At 44.6% G+C, this 22,707-nt stretch overlaps 1 protein-coding gene across 1 annotated transcript in view; it reads right to left on the reverse strand.

The window, feature by feature from the left end:
- MYO19 (myosin XIX) overlaps positions 1-22,707 on the reverse strand; it is a 521,756-nt gene that overhangs the window by 249,324 nt on the left and 249,725 nt on the right. Inside the window, exon 11 of the mRNA XM_072133499.1 lies at positions 1,220-1,385. Within this exon, the coding sequence (XP_071989600.1) occupies positions 1,220-1,385 (166 nt within the window). The remainder of the gene's footprint in view (positions 1-1,219; positions 1,386-22,707) is intronic.

Below are 22,707 nucleotides of genomic sequence, written 5' to 3' on the forward strand. Positions count from 1 at the left end.
GAAGGAGGGACCTGCAGCTGCCAGGATTTTAGTTTCCTCATTGGCCCCTTTTGTAGGCTATTTAAAATTTTTTGCGTTATTGGGACCATGTGACGGCATTTTTTTTGCGGGATGAGATTCCAGTGTTTCCCAGTGTTACCATTTTGGGGTTGGTATCCCCTATTATTGAAAATTAGGGAATTTTTTTTTTTTCAGGGCAGGAGTAGAAAAGCATAAATTCTCTACTGGATTTTTTCCTTTTTTTTTGGTGTTCGCCATATATCCTAATAATCCTGTTATCTTTATTCTATGGGTTCGATACGATTACGTGGATAGCATACATGAATATTTTTACATTTACATTTTACCTAATTTGTCAAATAAAACCCTAATGTGGGAAAAATCTATCATTTTTGAATTGCCGTCTTCCAAGTGCCATAACATTGTTACTTTTTTGGCTACGGAGCTGGTTGATGGCTTGTTTTTTGCGGGACATGTTGTACTTTGCACTAGTATCATTCTGGAGTACATATGTTTTTTTACAGCATTTTTTGTGGGATTGAATAGGTAAAAATCATAATTTTTGGAGGGTTTATAACAGTTTTTTTTAACGGGTTCAATAATTATAAATTATAAATTATACAATTATAAATAATTGTGCGGGTTCAATAATTATTTACTGTTATTCTACGGGGTGTTACGGACACGGTGATTACTATATATGTGGGGTTTATGTTGTGATTTAGACTTTTTTTTTTGCATTATATGTCTCTTTATATGTTATGCGACTTATGGGCATTCTTATTCATTTATTACTTTATTTTGTTATAGAATAAACTTTTTTACAGTTTCCACCATGGGACATGAACAAGCTATCATCTGATAATACTCTGCAATACTGCAGATGCATAGGCTTACACTGAGTCTGTAAGATGACGCCATCTTACTGGCAGTTCTTACAGGCAACTCTGGGGTCCAGATCGGACCCCAGAGTTGCCATAGCAATGGTCGGCGTCCCCCAAAAACGGCTTCAGGGGTGGGGCGATCGTGGGGGAAAGCCCCCCCCCCGAAGGGAAGTTAAATGCCGCAGTCGCACCGGGGGTGTTACACTGGGGTGCCAGATATCAGTCACAGCTCTAAAAGTAATTTAAAAAGTTACGTAATCTAAAATAAGACCACTACAAAAACAACGCTTCTTGCTCTGTGCAAAAAAGCCAATATGCAAACCCTTTTAACTCACCTTGCGTAAACTGTTTTGGCTAAACAATCCCTTCTTGTTTCACACTCTGATTTCTTGCATGGTTTCTTAAATACTTGTTTCCCAGCTGTTATAGTTCTGAAACATAATCCTTTCAACAGAAGGTCAGGTGAAAGTTTTAACAGGTCTGATGTAGTGTTGACGAAACCTAAAACAAGCCATACATAAAGTTCATACATGTGCACTGCTAAACGTGTTTTCATTGATAAACAATAAACAAGAATTACAAATCTACGCATTGTGAAAAGATAAAAACAAGCCTGCAAGGTCAAGTTTTTTAATTTATACATTACCCTTTTCAACCCCTTGCCACAGATGCCCCATTTCTATTTCAGTTCAGAACATTTTTTTAATTCTTCTGTTCTCTGATACGTAGAACAATGTTTATTTTCTTTAAAAGTACACAATTTTGATTCAAGGTGCAACACATTATAAGTTAAAGGGGTTTTCCCCTGAATCAAAGTTAGGCCCTACCCACATCTCAATGGAGCTGATGGAAATGACCAAGCGCAGCGCTTGGCAATTTCGGTTAGCTCCATTGAGACGTATGAAGCAGAACGGCGATCCACGGCCCTCTGCTCCATTACTCTCTGGGAGCGACGAGGGGTCCAACTGAGGTAACTGTGACCCCATCAGACCTCTCGTTTTCGTTATCTGTGGGGGTCTCATCTCATCCACTATCCTGTGGATAGGGCCTAACTTTGATTCGTGGGAAAACCCCTTTAAGGTAGTTGATAGCCAGGATGTGCATCGCTTTATTATTGTCCAGGAATCTAATATAGTGATGTTAAATAGCCCATGCCAGAGGGCATTAATGTCACAAAATTCTCTAATACAATAGTATTGCACTTAGTTTTCTGAGCATTCCGACAGTTGAAAATGTCTCTCAGTTTATAACATAAAGTGTATTATGTCCCCACACGCCTGGCTAGCCTTTATCCACATCTACCTGTCTGTTGCTTCAGGGGATGCAATAGCCCGATGACATGGAACATATACAGTGGCAGTGCCCTGTAGTCGAATTCCTCTGGAATAATGTGACTACCCATACCCTGCTTGGTCGTTCTTTATTGGTAACCCCAGCAGTATTGGGAGTTAAATTGGCATGGGTGCAAAATAAACACCATCGCCTAGTCCAGTTCATTGCCCTTGCTACTAGAATTCATATTAGGAAATCCCTGATTTGTCCTTTAAATCAATCAAAAACTAAATTTACCAAATAATGCTGCTTGAAAGGATTGAGGCGACCGTGTCCGTTACCTTTCTGTTATTCGAGGGAATATGGACATTGTGGATTAATTTACAAGGCTCACCAAAACTAGTGATAGTACCATCTCCCTGAACACCAAATGGCTTGGTACATGAAAGCCACGAATGATATAATATGTCTATGGTTCTTTGGGCCATCCCTTAACAGATACTGTGATTTTATATGTCACTGTCATCTCAACACCCTGCACCCAGTCCAATGTTTTGTTACTTGTACTTTGTTATGAGAAGTACAATAACTGCCAGCAATCAAGCTGTTGAAACTAATAAAAATATAATAATAAAAACCTAAAAGCTCAAATCACCCCCATTGCATATAACCAATTGTAGGGGGTCAGCAATGACAAAGCTCTCATGGACAGCGGGATTCAAGTTGAAACTGTGCATTTATTCCAGAAAAAACAGCAGTATCAAACAAAACATCAAACAAAATCCTTGCCTGTCCGGCTCTAACTATACACTTGCAGGCCCTCACTAGCCACTGGAGGGCTTCTCCCTGCCAGCATGGAAAATACGTTCAGTAACCCAGTGTCACTCACGTGTGGCTCTCACACAGTCCAGCTTCTGTGTCTCCAGGTAGAGAGAGCCCCTTCTGACTGCTCCACACCCTTCTTTAAGGGATTGCACACCTGGTGCATGGTTAGACACATTACAATGTGGAAGCTTTGTTCTGGAGCAGTGATCGCACTTCTGTCTCCGCTCTAGCAATTAGAGTCCTACAGAGTCATTCTGTGTTCTGTGTGATTGTGTGCACACTGTGTTCTGTGTGAGTGAAGTGTGTGTTCTGTGTGAGTGTAGTGTGTGTTCTGTGTGAGTGTAGTGTGTGTAGTGTGTGTTCTGTGTGATTGTGTGCACACTGTGTTCTGTGTGAGTGTAGTGTGTGTTCTGTGTGATTGTGTGCACACTGTGTTCTGTGTGAGTGTAGTGTGTGTTCTGTGTGAGTGTAGTGTGTGTTCTGTGTGATTGTGTGCACACTGTGTTCTGTGTGAGTGTAGTGTGTGTTCTGTGTGAGTGTAGTGTGTGTTCTGTGTGATTGTGTGCACACTGTGTTCTGTGTGAGTGTAGTGTGTGTGCTGTGAGTGTAGTGTGTGTGCTGTGTGATTGTTTGCATACTGTGTTCTGTGTGAGTGTAGTGTGTGTTCTGTGTGAGTGTAGTGTGTGTTCTGTGTGAGTGTAGTGTGTGTTCTGTGTGAGTGTAGTGTGTGTTCTGTGTGAGTGTAGTGTGTGTTCTGTGTGATTGTGTGCACGCTGTGTTCTGTGTGAGTGTAGTGTGTGTTCTGTGTGCGTGTAGTGTGTGTTCTGTGTGAGTGTAGTGTGTGTTCTGTGTGAGTGTAGTGTGTGTTCTGTGTGAGTGTAGTGTGTGTTCTGTGTGCGTGTAGTGTGTGTTCTGTGTGCGTGTGATTGTGTGCACACTGTGTTCTGTGTGAGTGTAGTGTGTGTGCTGTGAGTGTAGTGTGTGTGCTGTGAGTGTAGTGTGTGTGCTGTGAGTGTAGTGTGTGTGCTGTGAGTGTAGTGTGTGTGCTATGTGATTGTTTGCACGCTGTGTTTCTGTGTGAGTGTAGTGTGTGTTCTGTGTGATTGTGTGCACACTGTGTTCTGTGAGTGTAGTGTGTGCAGTGTGGCAGTGTGATTGTGTGCACGCTGTGTTCTGTGTGAGTGTAGTGTGTGTGCTGTGTGATTGTTTGCACGCTGTGTTCTGTGTGAGTGTAGTGTGTGTTCTGTGTGTGCTGTGTGATTGTGTGCACTCTGTGTGAGTGTAGTGTGTGTTCTGTGAGTGTAGTGTGTGTGCTGTGTGATTGTGTGCACGCTGTGTTCTGTGTGAGTGTACTGTGTTCTGTGTGAGTGTAGTGTGTGTTCTGTGTGCTGTGTGATTGTGTGCACACTGTGTTCTGTGTGAGTGTAGGGTGTTCTGTGTGCTGTGTGATTGTGTGCACACTGTGTTCTGTGTGAGTGTAGTGTGTGTTCTGTGTGCTGTGTGATTGTGTGCACACTGTGTTCTGTGTGAGTGTAGTGTGTGTTCTGTGTGCTGTGTGATTGTGTGTGTGTTCTGTATGCTGTGTGATTGTGTGCACGCTGTGTTCTGTGTGAGTATAGTGTGTGTTCGGTGAGTGTAGTGTGTGCACGCTGTGTTCTGTGAGTGTAGTGTGTGTTCTGTGAGTGTAGTGTGTGCACGCTGTGTTCTGTGTGAGTGTGCTATGTGTGCAGTGTATTACCAAAATTTTCATACTCCTCCTCGGGTAAAAATACTCCTCAAAAATGGTGAGAGGAGTATTTTTACCCTTCTGCAAAAATGTTAGTGCGACCTCTGGATGCAGGTTCTTTTTGAGAGATCACAGCTCTTTCTGGGGAATTTGTCTCCTGTGGATAAACACAGTGTCGGACTCGGTTTCCTTAGGCCCACCAGAGAAAATCAATTTGGGGGCCCACAAATTGTGGTGTTTTCTGTCGGACCTCTGGGGTTTAGTATTGGGTTGAGCCAGGGCCCACCGGAGGATCCTCTGGTACTCTGGTGGGCCAGTCCGACACTGGATAAACATCAGGGTTAACAAGAACATAATTTTTCCCCAGAATTTCCCCACAGAACTTGAAATCTCGGCCTAACACAATCTCCACATCAATATCATCAGAATTTAAAGGACACCTGTCATTAGGTCTGTGTCACTTGTCCTGTCACCTCTACCTGTTGGAGCAGCTCACAAGGATCCCATCCCAGCCTTTATCTAGTTATTTCATACATTAATCATTGTAAAATCATCATTTCTTTATTATGTAAATGAGGCTGATCACATGGTCAGAGGCAGTGATGTCACCCCTGTTAGCCCTCCCCTCTCCTCCCCCTGCTCATGTCTGTGTGTAATGTATAGTAAAGCATGGCTAGTGTGAGTGCTGTACCTGCTGACATGCTGCATCCTCCTAATATACAGGTGAGAGACACAGACATCAGCTACACATGAATCTGACATGTTCTGCTGTAACATGGCTGCCTGGAGCTGTTGTATCTCTCCTATACACACACACATACATGCACACACAGGCTGCAGGGGGCGTGGCCACCAGCACCAGGAAGCACATCATTATACAGCCTCACATCATTATACCGGCTGTCAGTCATGCACTGGGGGTGTGGCTGTGCCTCCCACTCATGAATAAGGTGGACAGCTTGAATATGCTAATGCTTCATTGGACATTTCACAGGTCATTTGCATACAACTTTAGGACCTCATTGCTTAGGTTTACAGGCATGTAGAGGGACAATGAAGGGATAGAGGCAATGCTTTCTAATGGCAGTTTATGAAAATATATTTAGTTTAGGGGGGTTATTTTGCATGACGGGTTCTCTTTAAAAAGTTCATGTTCCACTGTTCCAAACTGAGTCTCAAAGTTTAAAGTCACAGTCTTGTGGGTCTCAGGAACAACATTCAGAAACAGTATTAGTTCTGGCATGATTTTGGAAATCTTTTGGTCTGGAACCAAACTAACCCCTAATGGGATTCCACCCACAGTGCATTCAAATGTCTTCCTTAGAAGTTGCACCTGTTGTGTCATCACAGGTCCAGGAGTTTGGTTCCCTCTGACCACATCGAGCTTCTGCTGATGGTTTAACAATTAATGGACAGTCAATGGAAATGTGTCCAAGCCTCTGGCAATGTGTGCCCTTCAACAGGCCTTTGGTTAGTCCATAATTATGTCCCTCTGGCTTTCCCAAGCCCACTGTAACATTATTTTTCACAGTGTTTACACTCCTCCCAGCTCCCTTAAAGCCCCAAACAGTCTTAGCAGGAACTCCAGTATATTTCACTTTATCAGGGGTTTGGTATCGGTAAGTAGGCGTTTCTTGAGGTTGTTTGCTTGTAGCAACGGTTTTACTCCTCCTAGATGGCACCTCCAACTGGGCCTCTTAGCAACAGGACACCCTTTCATGCAGTGATCCACCTGTAGACATCCCCAACATGGCTCCTGTTGGTGGCCCATAGAACAGTAATCTTACTCCTTGCATCTGGACCTTTAGGCTGGTGCCACACGCACCGCTTTGTCTGCGTTTGAAAACGCAAACGCAGACACAGCCGGCAACACCGGAGCGGCCCGCGGCCCGATCGCATCTGCGGTTTTTTTTACTATATAAATATAAAAATGGTTACCACCAGTGGTGAGCCCTGTAGCGGAGAATAGCACCCAAGTCTCCGAAATGCTAACTTTTCACCATTTAGCAACACACAAGAAAGTGAATAAAAAATTATCAAAAGGTTGTACAGTCTGCAAACTGGTAGTAATGAAAAGGTCATCATGCCATGCAAAAATAACGCTTAAAAACAAGGGCATAGGAAGCTTGAAGAAGAGCGGATCCTGCCAGAGGGGGCACAAACCAGTATGTCAGTGTGCTTGGTTTACAATCCTTAATTCTGGTGGTAGATGTTCTTTAACAACCTGGTCCTTTTTTGTTTTTTTTTCATTTCCTTTTTTCACTCCTCACCTTCAAAAATCTATAACTTTTATTTTTACACGTAAAGAGCATTGTGATGGCTTGTTTAACAGATTGTGTACAAACTGCACTTCATAGTGATGGTATTGAATATTCAATGCTGTGTACTGGGAAGCGGGAAAGAAATTCCAAATGCAGTAAAAATGGTGAAAAAATGCATTTGCACCGTTTTCTTGTGGGCTTGAATTTTATGGCTTTCACTGTGCGTCCCAAATGACATGTCTACTTTATTCTTTGGTTCGGTACGATCATGGAAATACCAAATTTGTATAGGTTTTATAATGTTTTCATTCATTTACAAAAATTCAAACCTCCTGTACAAAACATTTTTTTTATTTTGCCATTTTCTGGCGCTAAATTTTTTTTCATACTTCGATGTATGATGGCATTTTGTGCAACTTTTGATGACGTTTTCAATGCTACCATTTTAAGGACCGTACGACCTTTTGATCACTTTTTATTGATTTTTTAAATATATCTTCCAAAATGACAAAAAAGTGCCATTTTCGACTTTGGGCACCATTTTTTGTTACGGGGTTACACGCAGTAAAAAAACTGTTATTATATTTTGATAGATCAGGCATTTTTGGACGTGGTGATACCTAATGTGTTTATGATTTTTATGGTTTACTTAAATTTATAACAGTTCTAGGGGAAAAAATTTTATTAAAAAAAACTAATTCCAACCAACCCGGTTTGAAATTTTTAGTTTTTTTATTACAATTTTTAAATTGTTTTTTCTTTTTACTTTTACTTTTTTTCAGCCCCCTAGGGTATTTAACCCTAGGTTGTCTGATCAATTCTACCATATACTGCCATACTACATTAAAATGTGCAATAAATCCCCGACATTGTGTTACATTCGGCTAAAATTCAGTCAGTTTTCCAACTTTTCAGATCGCGCTGCCGGGACAGGGATTGAGTAGGGCATTGTGTTGCACGTGATCAGCTTTCATGCGACACAAATCGGGGGCGGGCCATCGGACGATCCGGCGTCTTTGGAGAAACCGCGGGATTTCACTTTAAAACTGTGCCGCAAGCCATGCACTTACATGCACCAGGAAGAAGAAGGTTAACTCCGGCGGACTTGAGCGGAGAGTGACACATGCAGGTTATCGTGCGCACGATCTTTGTGATCTTTGTCGGACATTCCGGATCGGGGATCGCGACGTGGACAGTTAAGTAAATGTGCCCCATTCTCTCCATGGACCCCAGGGCTAGTACACCCAGGAATGCCCCAATATGAACAAAAATGCCATTTTACAGCAAATGTGAAGCAATATTACTATGAATGCAATGTAAACGCACTGTGTACATTACGTGTCACCACATCACATTACATGGTGATACTGCGATGACAGTTGGGTAACGGGAGCAATAGAACCTCCTGGCCAATCGGATAGGTCCTGTCCCGGTGATCGCTGTCTGACTGGCCATTTGCTGCAAAAAGAGTTAATTTTGGCTTCTTACCTCTCTCCAGTAGCAACATTTTACTTTGGTATTGCTGAAGAGAAAAGCAGAGCGTTCTGCGTCCTGTGTATACCCTGTGTTATCTAGGGTTGCACCAGAATTTTGAGTTTGATGTAATACCTGGAAAAGGGCTTATTTTTAGTAGGACATGCTGTACCATTCTGGAGTAGATAAATTTTTTGACTGGGGAAGCCTCTCCCTGCGCTCATCCCCCATGTGCAAGCCAGGCCCCCACGCTGATGACTTGTGCTCAGTAGGGAGTCAGGATTGTTCTATTCTGCAGGGGAGCTCACAGCAAGGTTAACCCTTCCGACTCAGCTCCTGGTATGAGAACTCCTCTCTTACCTCTTCTCACCTGCAGCACTATATGTATTCCCACAAAGGCAAGTTTCTTATATGTACTCTGGATAACAAAATAACACTTTCTCTAATTCACTGTTATTAACAAAATTAGAGCATTTCACAGAAATAAGTCCAACCTGCCTCTATCAGTCCTGGTGCACACAATTTCAGTTGGCCCTAGACACGACCCTGTAATTTCTAACTTAGGGTCAGGTGGTCGCCATCTTGGATTTGGTTGTGACAGCCGTGCTGTTAAGTTTCTGTTTCTTTCTGCTCTGAGCCTGTAGCAACGTCCCCTGGAAATCCTAGCATGGAGCTCACACTGATGCACAGATACTTCCTCAATTCTTGCCAGCAAACTAGTGATGGGAATTCCGTCTCTTCTTAGTGAGCTGGCTCATTAGGCTCCGCTCATTAAGAAGAGCCGGCTCTTCTGGCTCCTAAATATATCTGGCTCCTAAGTCAATCACCCCACAGCACTCCACTTTTGACACGATTGTATCGGGTTAAAGGGGACGTCGTGTTCACGAACAAGAGTTTGCGAACGACACATCACTACAGCAAACACATGGTGAGGAGAGATAAGCTACAAACTGCAAGTAAGTGATCTGGGGGAAGAGCGTGGCAAGTACATATCTGTGAGATGTAGCAGTGCTGGCAGTGTAAAAGTCTGTCCGCCTCTGTCTGTCATGCCTCTATGTAATAGGTATCTCATCATCTCTGATCCGTCTCATCTCTCTCTTTCTATGTTTCATAGTTTCATAGTTTCTACGGTTGAAAAAAGACACTTGTCCATCAAGTTCAACCAAGGAAGGGAAGGGATAGGATGTGGAAGGGATTTAGGGGAAACAATCCTATATAACATAACCATCAATGTTATTTAGGTGTAAAAAGGCATCTAGACCCTTCTTGAAGCCATCCGCTGTCCCTGCTGTGACCAGCGCCTGAGGCAGGCTATTCCACAGATTGACCGTTCTCATAGTAAAAAAGCCCTGTCGCCTCTGGTGATTAAACCTTGATTTCTCCAAACGGAGACAGTGCCTTTTGATTTGATCTAATCTGAAACAACTTACCACCATATTTTTTGTATGGACCATTCATATATTTAAATAAATTAATCATGTCCCCTCGTAGTCGTCTCTTTTCCAGACTAAATAAATCTAGTTGTTTTAATCTTTCCTCATAACTGAGACCCTCCATACCCCTTATCATTTTTGTGGCTCTACGTTGAACCCTCTCCAGCTCCAGGGCATCCTTTTTATGGACCGGTGCCCAGAACTGGACAGCATATTCGAGGTGTGGCCGAACCAGTGCCTTGTATAGTGGTAATATTACATCCCTATCACGAGAGTCCATACCACTTTTGATACATGACAAGATCCTACTGGCTTTAGAGGCAGCTGATTGACATTGCATGCTGTTATTCAATTTATGATCTACTAGTACCCCCAGGTCCTTCTCAACAAGGGACTCTCCCAGATTTACTCCCCCAAGGACATATTTTGCCTTTGGATTATTGGCCCCCAGGTGCATAACCTTACATTTATCCACATTAAACCTCATTTGCCAAGTGGATGACCAAACATTCAGTTTGTCCAAGTCACCCTGCAGCCTATGAACATCCTCCATAGACTGTATTACACTACACAGTTTGGTGTCATCTGCAAAAATAGACACAGATGTCAGTGTGTTAGTAGTCAATGTCAGAAGTCAGGGGAAAGTGTATATACAAAACTTCAGCCTGATAATCTAACTACATTGTCACCCCAAAGAACTAAATAGACCATAATGTGTCTGCTTAGAGAGGCCCCACCCACACTCTGCACATTTTGCACTGAGCAGCCTAGGGAGTGGAGAAGCTAAAACAGCACTACCGCCAAGTAAAATTGTAGTGTAAGGGGTTAAAATTATCTTTATTGTGTTAACATAACTAGGGGATTGATATGTGAGAATATTGTTTTGTAGAAAAACCCCTTTAAAGAAAATCTACAATTTTATTTGATGCATTATGAACCAAACATATTGTTTAATACCTGAGCTGAGTGGTTTTGCTGAAAACACTATCATAAAATTATGATAATGAAGCTCTTTCCTCTCACATTAATTATGCACTGCACCAAATAATGACATAATTGCTGTGTTATCACTGAGAGGCAGAAGTAATCAATCGCTGCCCCATCCCCAGCTCATGTGTATGAGTGTTAATAAGTCATGTCTGGACTGTTCAGAAAGATCCGTGTAAAGCAATCCAGCTTTCCCAAGGTCCCGAATGTTATAATTGTGTTTTCAGCAGAAAAACTCAGCACAGAGATTAAACAAGATATGTACCTGCATCAGTGTAGCTACAGCATTCTCAGGGAATGTTTGGTTCATTTCATAATTCATCAAATAAAATGGTAGATTTTCTTCTTTAAAGGGTAAATGTCATATAAAAAAAAAAAAATTATATGTTGCAGGACAGTAATGCCTCAGATGGCCTTGCTAGACACTTCCCCTCCACACTGGGCTGAATACGGAGAAAAATGTACATGTGAAACACACCCCCTCTCTGCTTTTAGCCGATTTCCTCACTCTCTTATGTGCTACCAGGAGCCCTTAATAATGTGATAACAAAACACCTACACTCTTATCTCTCCTATACACCCTCAGCTTTCCCTACACTTCTATATAAACAATACACAGTACCGCTGCCCCCTTCCCCTTGCAGCAGGTAATGGCAGACAGGAGAGAGGGAGAGCAGTGATATCTGCACTGTCTCTCTCCAAGTCTTCAATCTGTCCCATGTGCTGTGCTTTAGTTTTACATAGATAGGTGTGATAGATAAAGGGGAGGGTTGGGACACTCTTCTCTAGTTACACGTTGCAGCACTGGGGACCTGGGTTCAAGTTCCAGGGTCAACATCTGTAAAGTGGTGATGGGTCATTCGTGAATGAGCCGGCACAAACAGCCGGCTCTTGTTGGTGAACGACCTGAGCCAGCTCCCATCAGTGAGTCGATGGCTCAATAAACCCTGCCCCTAATCGACCCACCATGCCCCCTTAACCTGATAAAATCAGGTTAAAAGTGGTGTGGCGTCAGGTCACTGACTGGCCTGGGACTCCCTATTATATTTTTAATAAGGAGCCATTCAGGAGCCAGGAGAGCCGGCTCTTCTTAGTGAGCGGAACCTAACGAGCCAGCTCACTAAGAAGAGCCAGAATTCCTATCACTACTGCAAAGAGTTTGTACGTTCTCTCTGTGTTTGCGTGTGTTTCCTCCGGATTCCTCCCCACTCCAAAAAATACAGGTAGGTTGATTAGATTGTGAGCCTCATTGGGGACAGGGATTGATTTGGCAAGCTCTGTGCAGCGCTATATAAATAAATCATTATTATAATTATTATTAAAATGTAGAAAGCATAATTATTCAATCAAGTAAAACAAATACACAGAAAAAGTCCACCAATGGTAAAATAACTAAATATACATTATAAATAGATCACAGTTAGCCAATATATAAGTACTGAAGGTATAGTCCTCAGAAAAACTCAAAAGTATTTGCTTACAAACAAGTTTAAAACATTACCAAGAGGAATAACAGTGGACAAGGGACACATACACAGGTATATACAGAGCAAGGGTGGACACCACCCGACATATGTTTCACCTTGATTCGTCTGGGGTATGTGTGTATGTAGACCTGCGTATGTGTCCATTGTCCTCTGTTATTTCTGTGGATAATGTTTGTTTGGTAATACTTGTTTGTAAGCAAATACCTTGACGTATACCTTCTATACCTCTCTACAGGTCTACTGTGATCTATTTATCCTGTATATTTAGTTATTTGACCATTGGTGGACTTTTTCTGTGTACATTTTATATGTCTTTTTAAATGGATTAGTTTTAATTGATGTACTAAAGTGTTGTTTTATGCTTTCCATAATTTGGTTTTTGTTTCCATTTTATGTGGCGTTATTTGATTTTGGGAACAATTTATTTAATCTAGTGGGAGTACATTGGGGCACATTTACTTACCCGTCCCATTGACGCTGCCGCAATTCACCAACATTGTGCGTCCAATTTCCTGAATGTGTCGCTTCCCCCGCCGAGGTCTGCTGGAGTTCACCTTCTTCTTCCTGGTGCATGTAAGTGCTGATCTTGCGACACAATTTGGTTTTTAAATTCCGCAGTACGTCTGAATCAGTCAGGTTTTTCCGACGGCCAGGCCCCCCGATTTGTGTCGCTTGCAAGCCGGCGCTGATGCGCCACAATCCGATCGCATGCGCAAAAACCCGGGGCAATTCCGGGCAAATCGGAAAAAAATGCGAAACCCACAGAAATGCGTCCGATGGACCCTTAGTAAATGTGCCCCATTGTGTCCATGCCCCCTATTACTTGTATTGGTATTCACTCTTCTCTAGTTGCAAAAGTTAAAATACTGAAACTTTTCTTGTCATTGTATAAGCCTTCACATTTTCACTTATGTATATTATTCGGCCTCCTGGCTACAAGCTCTGCACTCTCTTGTGTAGGTGTGTCTAAGAAGCACAAGCTATAGGCTCACTGGTCAGCAGCAACTGCTTGTGATGATGTCACATGAGGACATGAGGCATATTCAGGCCCCCCCATGTTGCCGTTTGTAGTTCTTTTTAGAGCTATGGGCCAAAAAAGGTACTAAATGAGGACTGAGAGGCAAAATACTCTGATGAGAAAAAATTTGTTTTTTTTTTTTGCTCCATTTAATGGTTATCCTTTAAGCCCACAGGTCGGGGCAGTGCAGGAACATAGATTACCTCAAGCTATTACTCCTTAGCCAGTGCTCACACACAAAACGTGCTTTCCCTCTGATTGGTGCAGTGGTGATCATGTGGAGTATCGAACATCAACAAATCCTGGTATTGAACTGTTCTACCTCTCTGAAAACCGAAAAGGTTTCTAAATTTCGTCACAACCCTAGTGTGATCACTGGATGCACTTTTTGGTGCACCATGTGAATAGCGCAGCATAGTATCCGTAGTTAGGGCATCTTAGGGCTAGCTAGGTGCGTTAGTAGCACCCTTGTGCGGGGCACATAGGGTTTTTATTTGCGCCTGGTATTACTTTTTCCAGTGTTCTACCCGTTAGGTATACACATAGTCTGGTGAACTTATCTAATTTTCTCTGTGAGCCGGCTGTGCGGTTTGGCCGTGTAGTTTGGTGCACATTATCCAGGGGAGAAGTGCCCGGGACCTCCAGGGGAGATGTGCCCGGGACCTCCAGGGGAGATGTGCCCGGGACCTCCAGGGGAGATGTGCCCGGGACCTCCAGGGGAGATGTGCCCGGGACCTCCAGGGGAGATGTGCCCGGGACCTCCAGGGGAGATGTGCCCGGGACCTCCAGGGGAGAAGTGCCCGGGACCTCCAGGGGAGATGTGCCCGGGACCTCCAGGGGAGAAGTGCCCGGGACCTCCAGGGGAGAAGTGCCCGGGACCTCCAGGGGAGAAGTGCCCGGGACCTCCAGGGGAGAAGTGCCCGGGACCTCCAGGGGAGAAGTGCCCGGGACCTCCAGGGGAGAAGTGCCCGGGACCTCCAGGGGAGAAGTGCCCGGGACCTCCAGGGGAGAAGTGCCCGGGACCTTCAGGGGAGAAGTGCCCGGGACCTCCAGGGGAGAAGTGCCCGGGACCTCTAGGGGAGAGATGCCCGGGACCTCTAGGGGAGAAGTGCCTGGGACCTCTAGGGGAGAAGTGCCTGGGATATCCAATTACCCCACATACTGTGGCATGCGGCATGGTAAGACAAAATCAGAGAGGTCTATATAACTCGCTGCTTGGACAAAAACTTAGAAGGCACTAGAACATGGCACTATGCAGCGACCCAGTATTGTGTGTTAAATACGAGGACAAGATAGATACTTTAACAACAATACATGGGCACACCAGCACCCTTGTCCCAGTACAGAAACCCCCAAACCTAACTGCAATTTGGACTACAATAGGTAGAACTAAAATGGGAGGGGTCGACTTGTTGAACCAGGTGCTTTTAACACCATGCGGAAATAGAGGGTGTGGTACAGAAGCTGGCTGCGCACTTCATGCAGATGGCAATGTATAATGCATATGCCTAAAGATATAACATGCAGAAAGATGGTGAACACTTTCTAAGAAGTGCAGGGTGTGCCAGATATTTGAAGACCAATATTTAATAATCTAGCACAACCTGCGCCTTTGGCAAACTGCACTAAATCTCACTATTGGTAAATCTGATCCAAACTTTGAAAAATATGATGTTAATACAATGTGAACGCAGAGAGGATGTAGCCACAATGTGAAATGAAATACGATGTTAATACAAGCTAAATGTTGCTGCAAATGGTATGTAAATACAAACCCAATGTTAACTCCTTAATGACGCATCCTGTTTTTAAGTTAATGCTCATACCCTTTTCTTAAAATTTGACCAGTTTCTCTTCCTGTGGTAATAACTTTTCAACACTTCAAGATATCGGATCATCTTGTGCCCAGCTCCTGCCACGGGAGACAAACACCCTAAGAATCATGATGCAACCTCTCTCTTGTCCTTGTACCTAGGCACTTCAGCACTACTACGAAAGCACCTTCTCGGGGGTTCCTCAGAGTAGCACAAACAAAACATCCCCACTAGCAGACTCCATATCGGAGGCCATATAATTATAAACCTCCAAGTCCGTGTATGACTTCTGGAACATGGTGGGGGTAGTACACAACCTACGCAGAACAACACAGAACAATGCCTGTCCCTCCACAGAACACCTGCTCCTCCACACAATGCCTACTCCCCCACGCTATTACTACTCCTCAACAGAACGCCTGCTCCTCCACAGAACGCCTATTCCCCCACGCTATTACTACTCCTCCACAGAACACCTACTCCCCCACGCTACGCCTGCTGCCCCACGCTATGCCTGCTCCACCACAGAACGCCTACTCCCCCTTGCTATTACTACTCCTCCACAGAACACCTACTCCCCCACACAACGCCTGCTCCCCCACGCTACGCCTGCTCCCCCACGCTACGCCTGCTCCCCCACGCTACGCCTGCTCCCCCACGCTACGCCTGCTCCCCCACAGAACGCCTGCTCCCCCACAGAACGCCTGCTCCTCCACAGAACGCCTGCACCACCACAGAACGCTTGCACCGCCACAGAACGCTCGCTCTGCCACGCTATGCCTGCTCCTCCACAGAACGCCTGCTCCACCATAGAATGCCTACTCCCCCACGCTATTACTCCTCCTCCACAGAACACCCACTCCCCCACGCTATGCCTGCTGCCCCGTGCTACGCCTGCTGCCCCACAGAACGCCTACTCCCCCATGCTATTACTACTCCTCCACAGAACACCTACTCCTCCACGCTATGCCTGCTCTACCACAGAACGTCTACTCCTCCACACTACGCCTGCTGCCATGCCATGCAAGTAGCGCTCGCATCTGATATATCGGACGCTGAGCGTTATATGTCACTGCGCTCAGCGTCCGATATATTGGATGCAGAGCGTGAACAGGTTAATTTTTTGTGTGTGTGTGTTAGTGTGTTTTTACTTTATGTCCCCCATGAGGTCATAAAAGACCTCTGGGGGACATAAGGTCTAGGTCCTGCTCCAGCGATTAGCGCGGGAGCAGCAGAAAACTACAGCGACCTCTAAAGACGCTGTAGACTACGGACCTGCGCCCGCTGACGTCTAAAGTCAGCAGGCGAGCAGAAAGGAGTTAACATAAGCAATGTAAACACAAATGGGATGTAAACATAAACACTATTAACCCCTTAAGGACGCAGCCTGTTTGCAGGTTAAGGCTCGCAACTTTTTTTTTTAGAAATTTGACCAGTGTCTCTTCCTGTGGTAATAACTTTTCAACGCTTTAAGATATCTCTGTGATTTTGAGATTGTTTTCTCGTGAGACATTGTAGTTTATGTTAGTAGTGTCATTTCGGTGATCCGTTCCTTTTTTGGGGGGTAAAAATTCAAAAATTTAGGAAAAATTTGAAAAAAATTACTATTTTCAAAGTTTCAAATGTTATACTTTTTAGACAAAAAGTGATACCACAAATTTTTTTTGATAGAAACCTTTTGCCATTGGTCTTCTTTTTATATCCATTATTTGTTTTAAGTTTCCATTTTTTTTATGGATGTGAGAAGGTTTGAAGTTTTAGTAGCAACTTCTCAGATTTTCTTGAAATTTGAAAAATGCGAACTTTTTGGTGATCAATTCAGTTTGGAAGTGCCCTATAAAGGCTTCTGTACTATATACCCCCACAAGTAACACCATTTTATGAACCTAACATCTCAACCTATTCAAATCAGCATTTAAGAAGTCTATTAACCCTTTAGTTATTTTTCCGGAAGCATATGAAAATGGAGTGGAAATTTTGAAATTTCAATTTTTGATTTCAATCTTTCCAATTTAGCCCTAAAATGGATACATTCAGAAGGAATTTGAGGTAAATATATATTCCTAATTTCTTGCCCTGCTTCTTCCGAGTACGGTAATACCAGACATGTGGATGTCAGCTGCTGTTTCCCCGCACAGTGATGTCCAGAACAGAGTTAGCGATACTGGGAATTTGGAAGGCCAATTTGGCTGCAAATATTTTGTGGTGCCACAGTGTAATTGAAGAGCCCCTGAAGTAAAAGTACAATAGAAAACCCCCCAAAATGTCACCATTTCGGAAACTAGACCCCTCAAAGAATTTATCGGTGGTTGTGGTGAGCATTTTAACCCCCGACACGCTGGTCAAAATTGAATGCAGAGTAAATGGTGCAGAGTAAAAATTGCGTTTTTATCTCAAAAATGTCATTTTAGTGCCTCATATACTGTGCCCAACCCATGCCACTTAAGACAAACACCCCAAAAATCATTCTGCGGGTTGTCCCGAGTACAGCAATACCACACATGTGCCAATAATTTACAGACTGGGCACACAGTAGGGATGAGAACGGAAGGAGTGAAATTTTGATTTTCCAGCTCCGTTTTCACACGTTTGGATTTGGAGTGCCATGTCATGTTGGCAGGGCCCGTGAGGTGCCAGTGCAATAGAAACCCCCAATAAATGACACCATTACGGAAACTAGACCCCTCAAAGAATTTATCGGTGGTTGTGGTGAGCATTTTAACCCCCGACACGCTGGTCAAAATTGAATGCAGAGTAAATGGTGCAGAGTAAAAATTGCGTTTTTATCTCAAAAATGTCATTTTAGTGCCTCATATACTGTGCCCAACCCATGCCACTTTAGACAAACACCCCAAAAATCATTCTGCGGGTTGTCCCGAGTACGGCAATACCACACATGTGCCAATAATTTACAGGCTGGGCACACGGCAGGGGTCAGGAAGAAAGAAGCACAATTTAGGTTTTCAAGCTTCGTTTTCACTAGATTGGTAATGGGGGGTACCCTCGAGGTACCAGTACAATAGAAACCCCCAAGTAGTGAACCCATTTTGGAAAGGGCACCCCTCAAAGAATGTATGTAGGCTTGTATGAGCATTTTAACCCCCAACACGCTGGCCAAAATTGAATGCAAAGTAAAGGGTGCAGAGTAAAAATTGTGTTTTTATCTCAAAAATGTCATTTTAGTGCCTCATGTACTGTGCCCAACCCATGCCACTTTAGACAAACACCCCAAAAATCATTCTGCGGGTTGTCCCAAATACAGCAATACCACACATGTGCCAATAATTTACAGGCTGGGCACACGGCAGGGGTCAGGAAGAAAGAAGCACAATTTAGGTTTTCAAGCTTCGTTTTCACTAGATTGGTAATGGGAGGTACCCCCGAGGTACCAGTACAATAGAAACCCCCAAGCAGTGAACCCATTTTGGAAAGGGCACCCCTCAAAGAATATATGTAGGCTTGTATGAGCATTTTAACCCCTAAGGTGCTGGCTAAAATTTAATACAAAGTGAGTAGTGCAGAGAAACAATTGTATTGCAATTTATCAAATATGCCATTGAAGTGACAAAAGTATTTTGCCCAACTCATGCCACTGGGGAAAAACACATCAAAAATCATTCTGCGGGTTACCCCGGTTAGGGCAATACCCCATAGGAGGCAATAATCTGTAGGATGGAGACACGACAGGGCTCAAAAGGGAATAACTTGTTGGAGCACAGACATTGTACATTTTTTTTTTCTTTTTGGCATCATGAAAGATTTGTAGATGCCAATAGGGGCCAGTACAGTAGAAACCCCTAAGAACTGACCCTATTTTGGAAACTACACCCCTCCATGAATTAATCTAGGGGTATAGTTAGCATTTTAACCCCACAGGTGGACCCCTGAAAAAGTGCATAATGGATAGTGCATAGTAAAAAATATCCATTATGTCATTTTGTGCCCAGCTGCTGCCATGGGAGACAAACACCCTAAAAATCATGATGCATGTTTTCCCGGGTAAAGCATACGGGACAGTAATCTACAGGCTGGGCACATGGCAGGGCTTAGAAGGGAAGGTGCGGCATGCGGCATGATGTATAAGCTGTGCGTCAGGGTAACAACAGGGTACTCTAAAAATCCAGGGATGTATGATAAATTCGGAAGCAATCTTTATACATAACCCTGGTTTTTCTGGGCATGTCTCACAGTGATGAATGGTGTCCTTCCGAATGCCATTTTTGGAGCACACCCTGCACCTCTTCTGTGTCCTTCCCTTGCTGGCTGTTTGGGGAACTACTCCTGGAAAGTGCTGCCCTGGCACAATACGTGATGGGGCCTCACTTCCAGATGTGCTAGCACTCCCCCCTTCCTGGTCTCCAAAAAGAAAGTACTTTATTACCACCTCTTGAAATTCCAGGAAAGTTCCCCTCTGGCCGGCATATCGATGCAGCACATAAGCATTATACAATGCCATCTGCATCATGTGCACGGCCAGCTTCTTGTACCACACCCTCGACTTCCGCATGGCATTGTACGGCTGAAGCACCTGGTCAGACAAGTCCACCCCTCCCATGTATTTGTTATAATCTAAAATACAGTCTGGCTTGGGGGTTTCTGTACTGGCACCTCGTACTGGTACAGGGGTGGTGGTGTGCTCATGTATTGTGGTTAATACAAGGACTTCTCTCTTGTCCTTGTACTTAACACACAATACAGAGTCGCTGCATAGTGCCCTGCTTTCGTGCATTTTAAGTTCTTGCCCAAGCAGCGACTTAGGGAGACCTCTCTGATTTCTGCGTACAGTGCCGCATGCCGCAGTATTTCTGGAAGTGAGGCACTTGAACAGGGTGGTGCTGGTGTAGAAATTGTCCAGGTAGAGGTGGTAGCCCTGGTCCAGCAGTGGGCGCACTAAATCCCACACTATCTTCCCTGTAACACCCAGGAAGGGGGGGCATTCTGGGGGCACTATAGTGGAGTCCTTCCCTTCATATATCCTAAACTTGTATGTGTACAATGATGAACTTTCGCACAGCTTATACATTTTCACACCATATCTTGCCCTCTTATTGGGCAGGTACTGGCGGAAGTGAAGTCTCCCTTTGAATTGTACTAGGGACTCGTCTATGCTCACATGTTTGGCGGGGGTATATGCCTGGGCAAATTTGGCACTAAAATGATCTAATATGGGCCTGACCTTAAATAACCGATCATAACTGGGGTCACCTCTGGGTGGGCACTGTGTGTTGTCAGTGCAGTGCAAAAACTTATGGATGGCTTCAAAGCGCATCCTGCTCATTGCCATGCGGAACATGGGGGTGTGGTACAGTATGTCTGTGCTCCAGTAGTCCCTGATTGAAGGCTTCTTTACTATCCCCATAAGGAGTATTATGCCCCAATACTTGTGCATCTCTGCTGCAGTGACAGGGGTCCACCTGTAGGGTTGTGCATAAAAGGACGTGGGGTTTTGGGCAATATGTTGTGCAGCGTAGAGATTTGTCTGAAATATAATAATATTCAGCAGCGCCTCATCAAAAAAAAACTTAAAAAAGTCCACAGCTCTGAGCCCTGTCGTGTCAAAGTTAATTCCAGGATGGCCCAAAAAGTCAGGGACCTGAGGGGTATAATTATCTGGGGCTACCCATGTGGGGTCAGTGGAAGTCCCAGGCACTTCTCCTGCAGAAGTCCCAGGCACTTCTCCTGCAGAAGTCCCAGGCACTTCTCCTGCAGAAGTCCCAGGCACTTCTCCTGCAGAAGTCCCAGGCACTTCTCCTGCAGAAGTCCCAGGCACTTCTCCTGCAGAAGTCCCAGGCACTTCTCCTGCAGAAGTCCCAGGCACTTCTCCTGCAGAAGTCCCAGGCACTTCTCCTGCAGAAGTCCCAGGCACTTCTCCTGCAGAAGTCCCAGGCACTTCTCCTGCAGAAGTCCCAGGCACTTCTCCTGCAGAAGTCCCAGGCACTTCTCCTGCAGAAGTCCCAGGCACTTCTCCTGCAGAAGTCCCAGGCACTTCTCCTGCAGAAGTCCCAGGCACTTCTCCTGCAGAAGTCCCAGGCACTTCTCCTGCAGAAGTCCCAGGCACTTCTCCTGCAGAAGTCCCAGGCACTTCTCCTGCAGAAGTCCCAGGCACTTCTCCTGCAGAAGTCCCAGGCACTTCTCCTGCAGAAGTCCCAGGCACTTCTCCTGCAGAAGTCCCAGGCACTTCTCCTGCAGAAGTCCCTGGAACCCTACGGCGCCTTCTTGGGGGTCCTTCCAGGTCACTGGAAGATGAGCAGGAGGATGATGATAGGTAAAAGGGACCATCATTCCCACTAGCTGACTCTGTGTCAGAGGCAAGCATGTTATATGCCTCCAACACGGTGTACGTCTTCTGAGACATTGCACACAAAAAAATAGAGAACTAGAAAAATTAGATAATGTGCACCAAACTACACGGATAAACCGTCTAGCAGGCACACAAAAAAAAAATATAATGCACACCAAACTACACGGACAAGCCGCACAGATGGCACACACAAAAAATAATGTGCACTAAACTACACGGACAAGCCGCACAGATAGCACACAAAAAAAAAAGATAATGCGCACCAAACTACACGGACAAGCCACACAGATAGCACACAAAAAAAAAAGATAATGCACACCAAACCACACGGACCAGCCGCACAGATGGAACACACAAAAAGTAGCTACGTATGGGTACACCTACGGCGCTCTGGAAAAAAAACCTATGTGCACCGCGCAAAAAGGCGCTACAAATGCACCTAGCTTGCCCTAAGACAAACTAACTACCGCTAAGACTGCTAAAGATTCTGTGCAGCGCTATTCACACGGCGCACTGAAAAGTGCGTCCAGTGCAGAACAACGCTAACACAGCGCACTGAAAAGTGCGTTTGGGTTCAGAAGGGACAGACAGGGAAAAACGGAAGACACGTGGGATCACACAAGGCGATCACACAGGGAACACACAGGACACAGGAAAAAACAGATAGGGATGGGAATTTGTAGGGAACAATAGGGATCAGATAAGGATCAGAACACTATTTATAGTGTAAAAGTGTATTTTGGTGCACACAGTAACGCTCTCTCCTCTCTCCAGCGATACCAAACCAAAATGGTGCCGCTGGAGGAAGAGGAAGGGGCTAAAACCACGTTTTTTAGTCCAAAATCGTTGTAATTGGCCAGTCAGGTTTGACTGGCCAATCACGGCGATCGGCGGGCGGGACCGATTTGATTGGTCGGGTGACGGAGACAGGAACTCCTCCTGCCTCTGTCACCCAAGTCTCGTCCCGATGTCACCACGTCGCGAGACGTGGTGACAATTCTAAAATCCTATGCGCTCGCGCCGTAGCTGTACTGCGCTGAGCGCTAATCGTCGGAAGCTGCGCAGTACAGCTACGGCGCGGAGCGCTAAGGGGTTAAACCCCTTTGTAACAAGCTCATTTGTTCCTTCATGTCCAAGCCCTATTTTTCAAAACTGGCATGTGGCACTTTATCCAGTGATAACTTTAGAACATTTTAACTTATCAAGGTGGCTTTGAAAATATTTTT

The sequence above is a fragment of the Engystomops pustulosus genome, chromosome 2 (assembly GCF_040894005.1).
Source record: "Engystomops pustulosus chromosome 2, aEngPut4.maternal, whole genome shotgun sequence".
In the NCBI taxonomy this organism is placed as follows: Eukaryota; Metazoa; Chordata; class Amphibia; order Anura; family Leptodactylidae; genus Engystomops; species Engystomops pustulosus.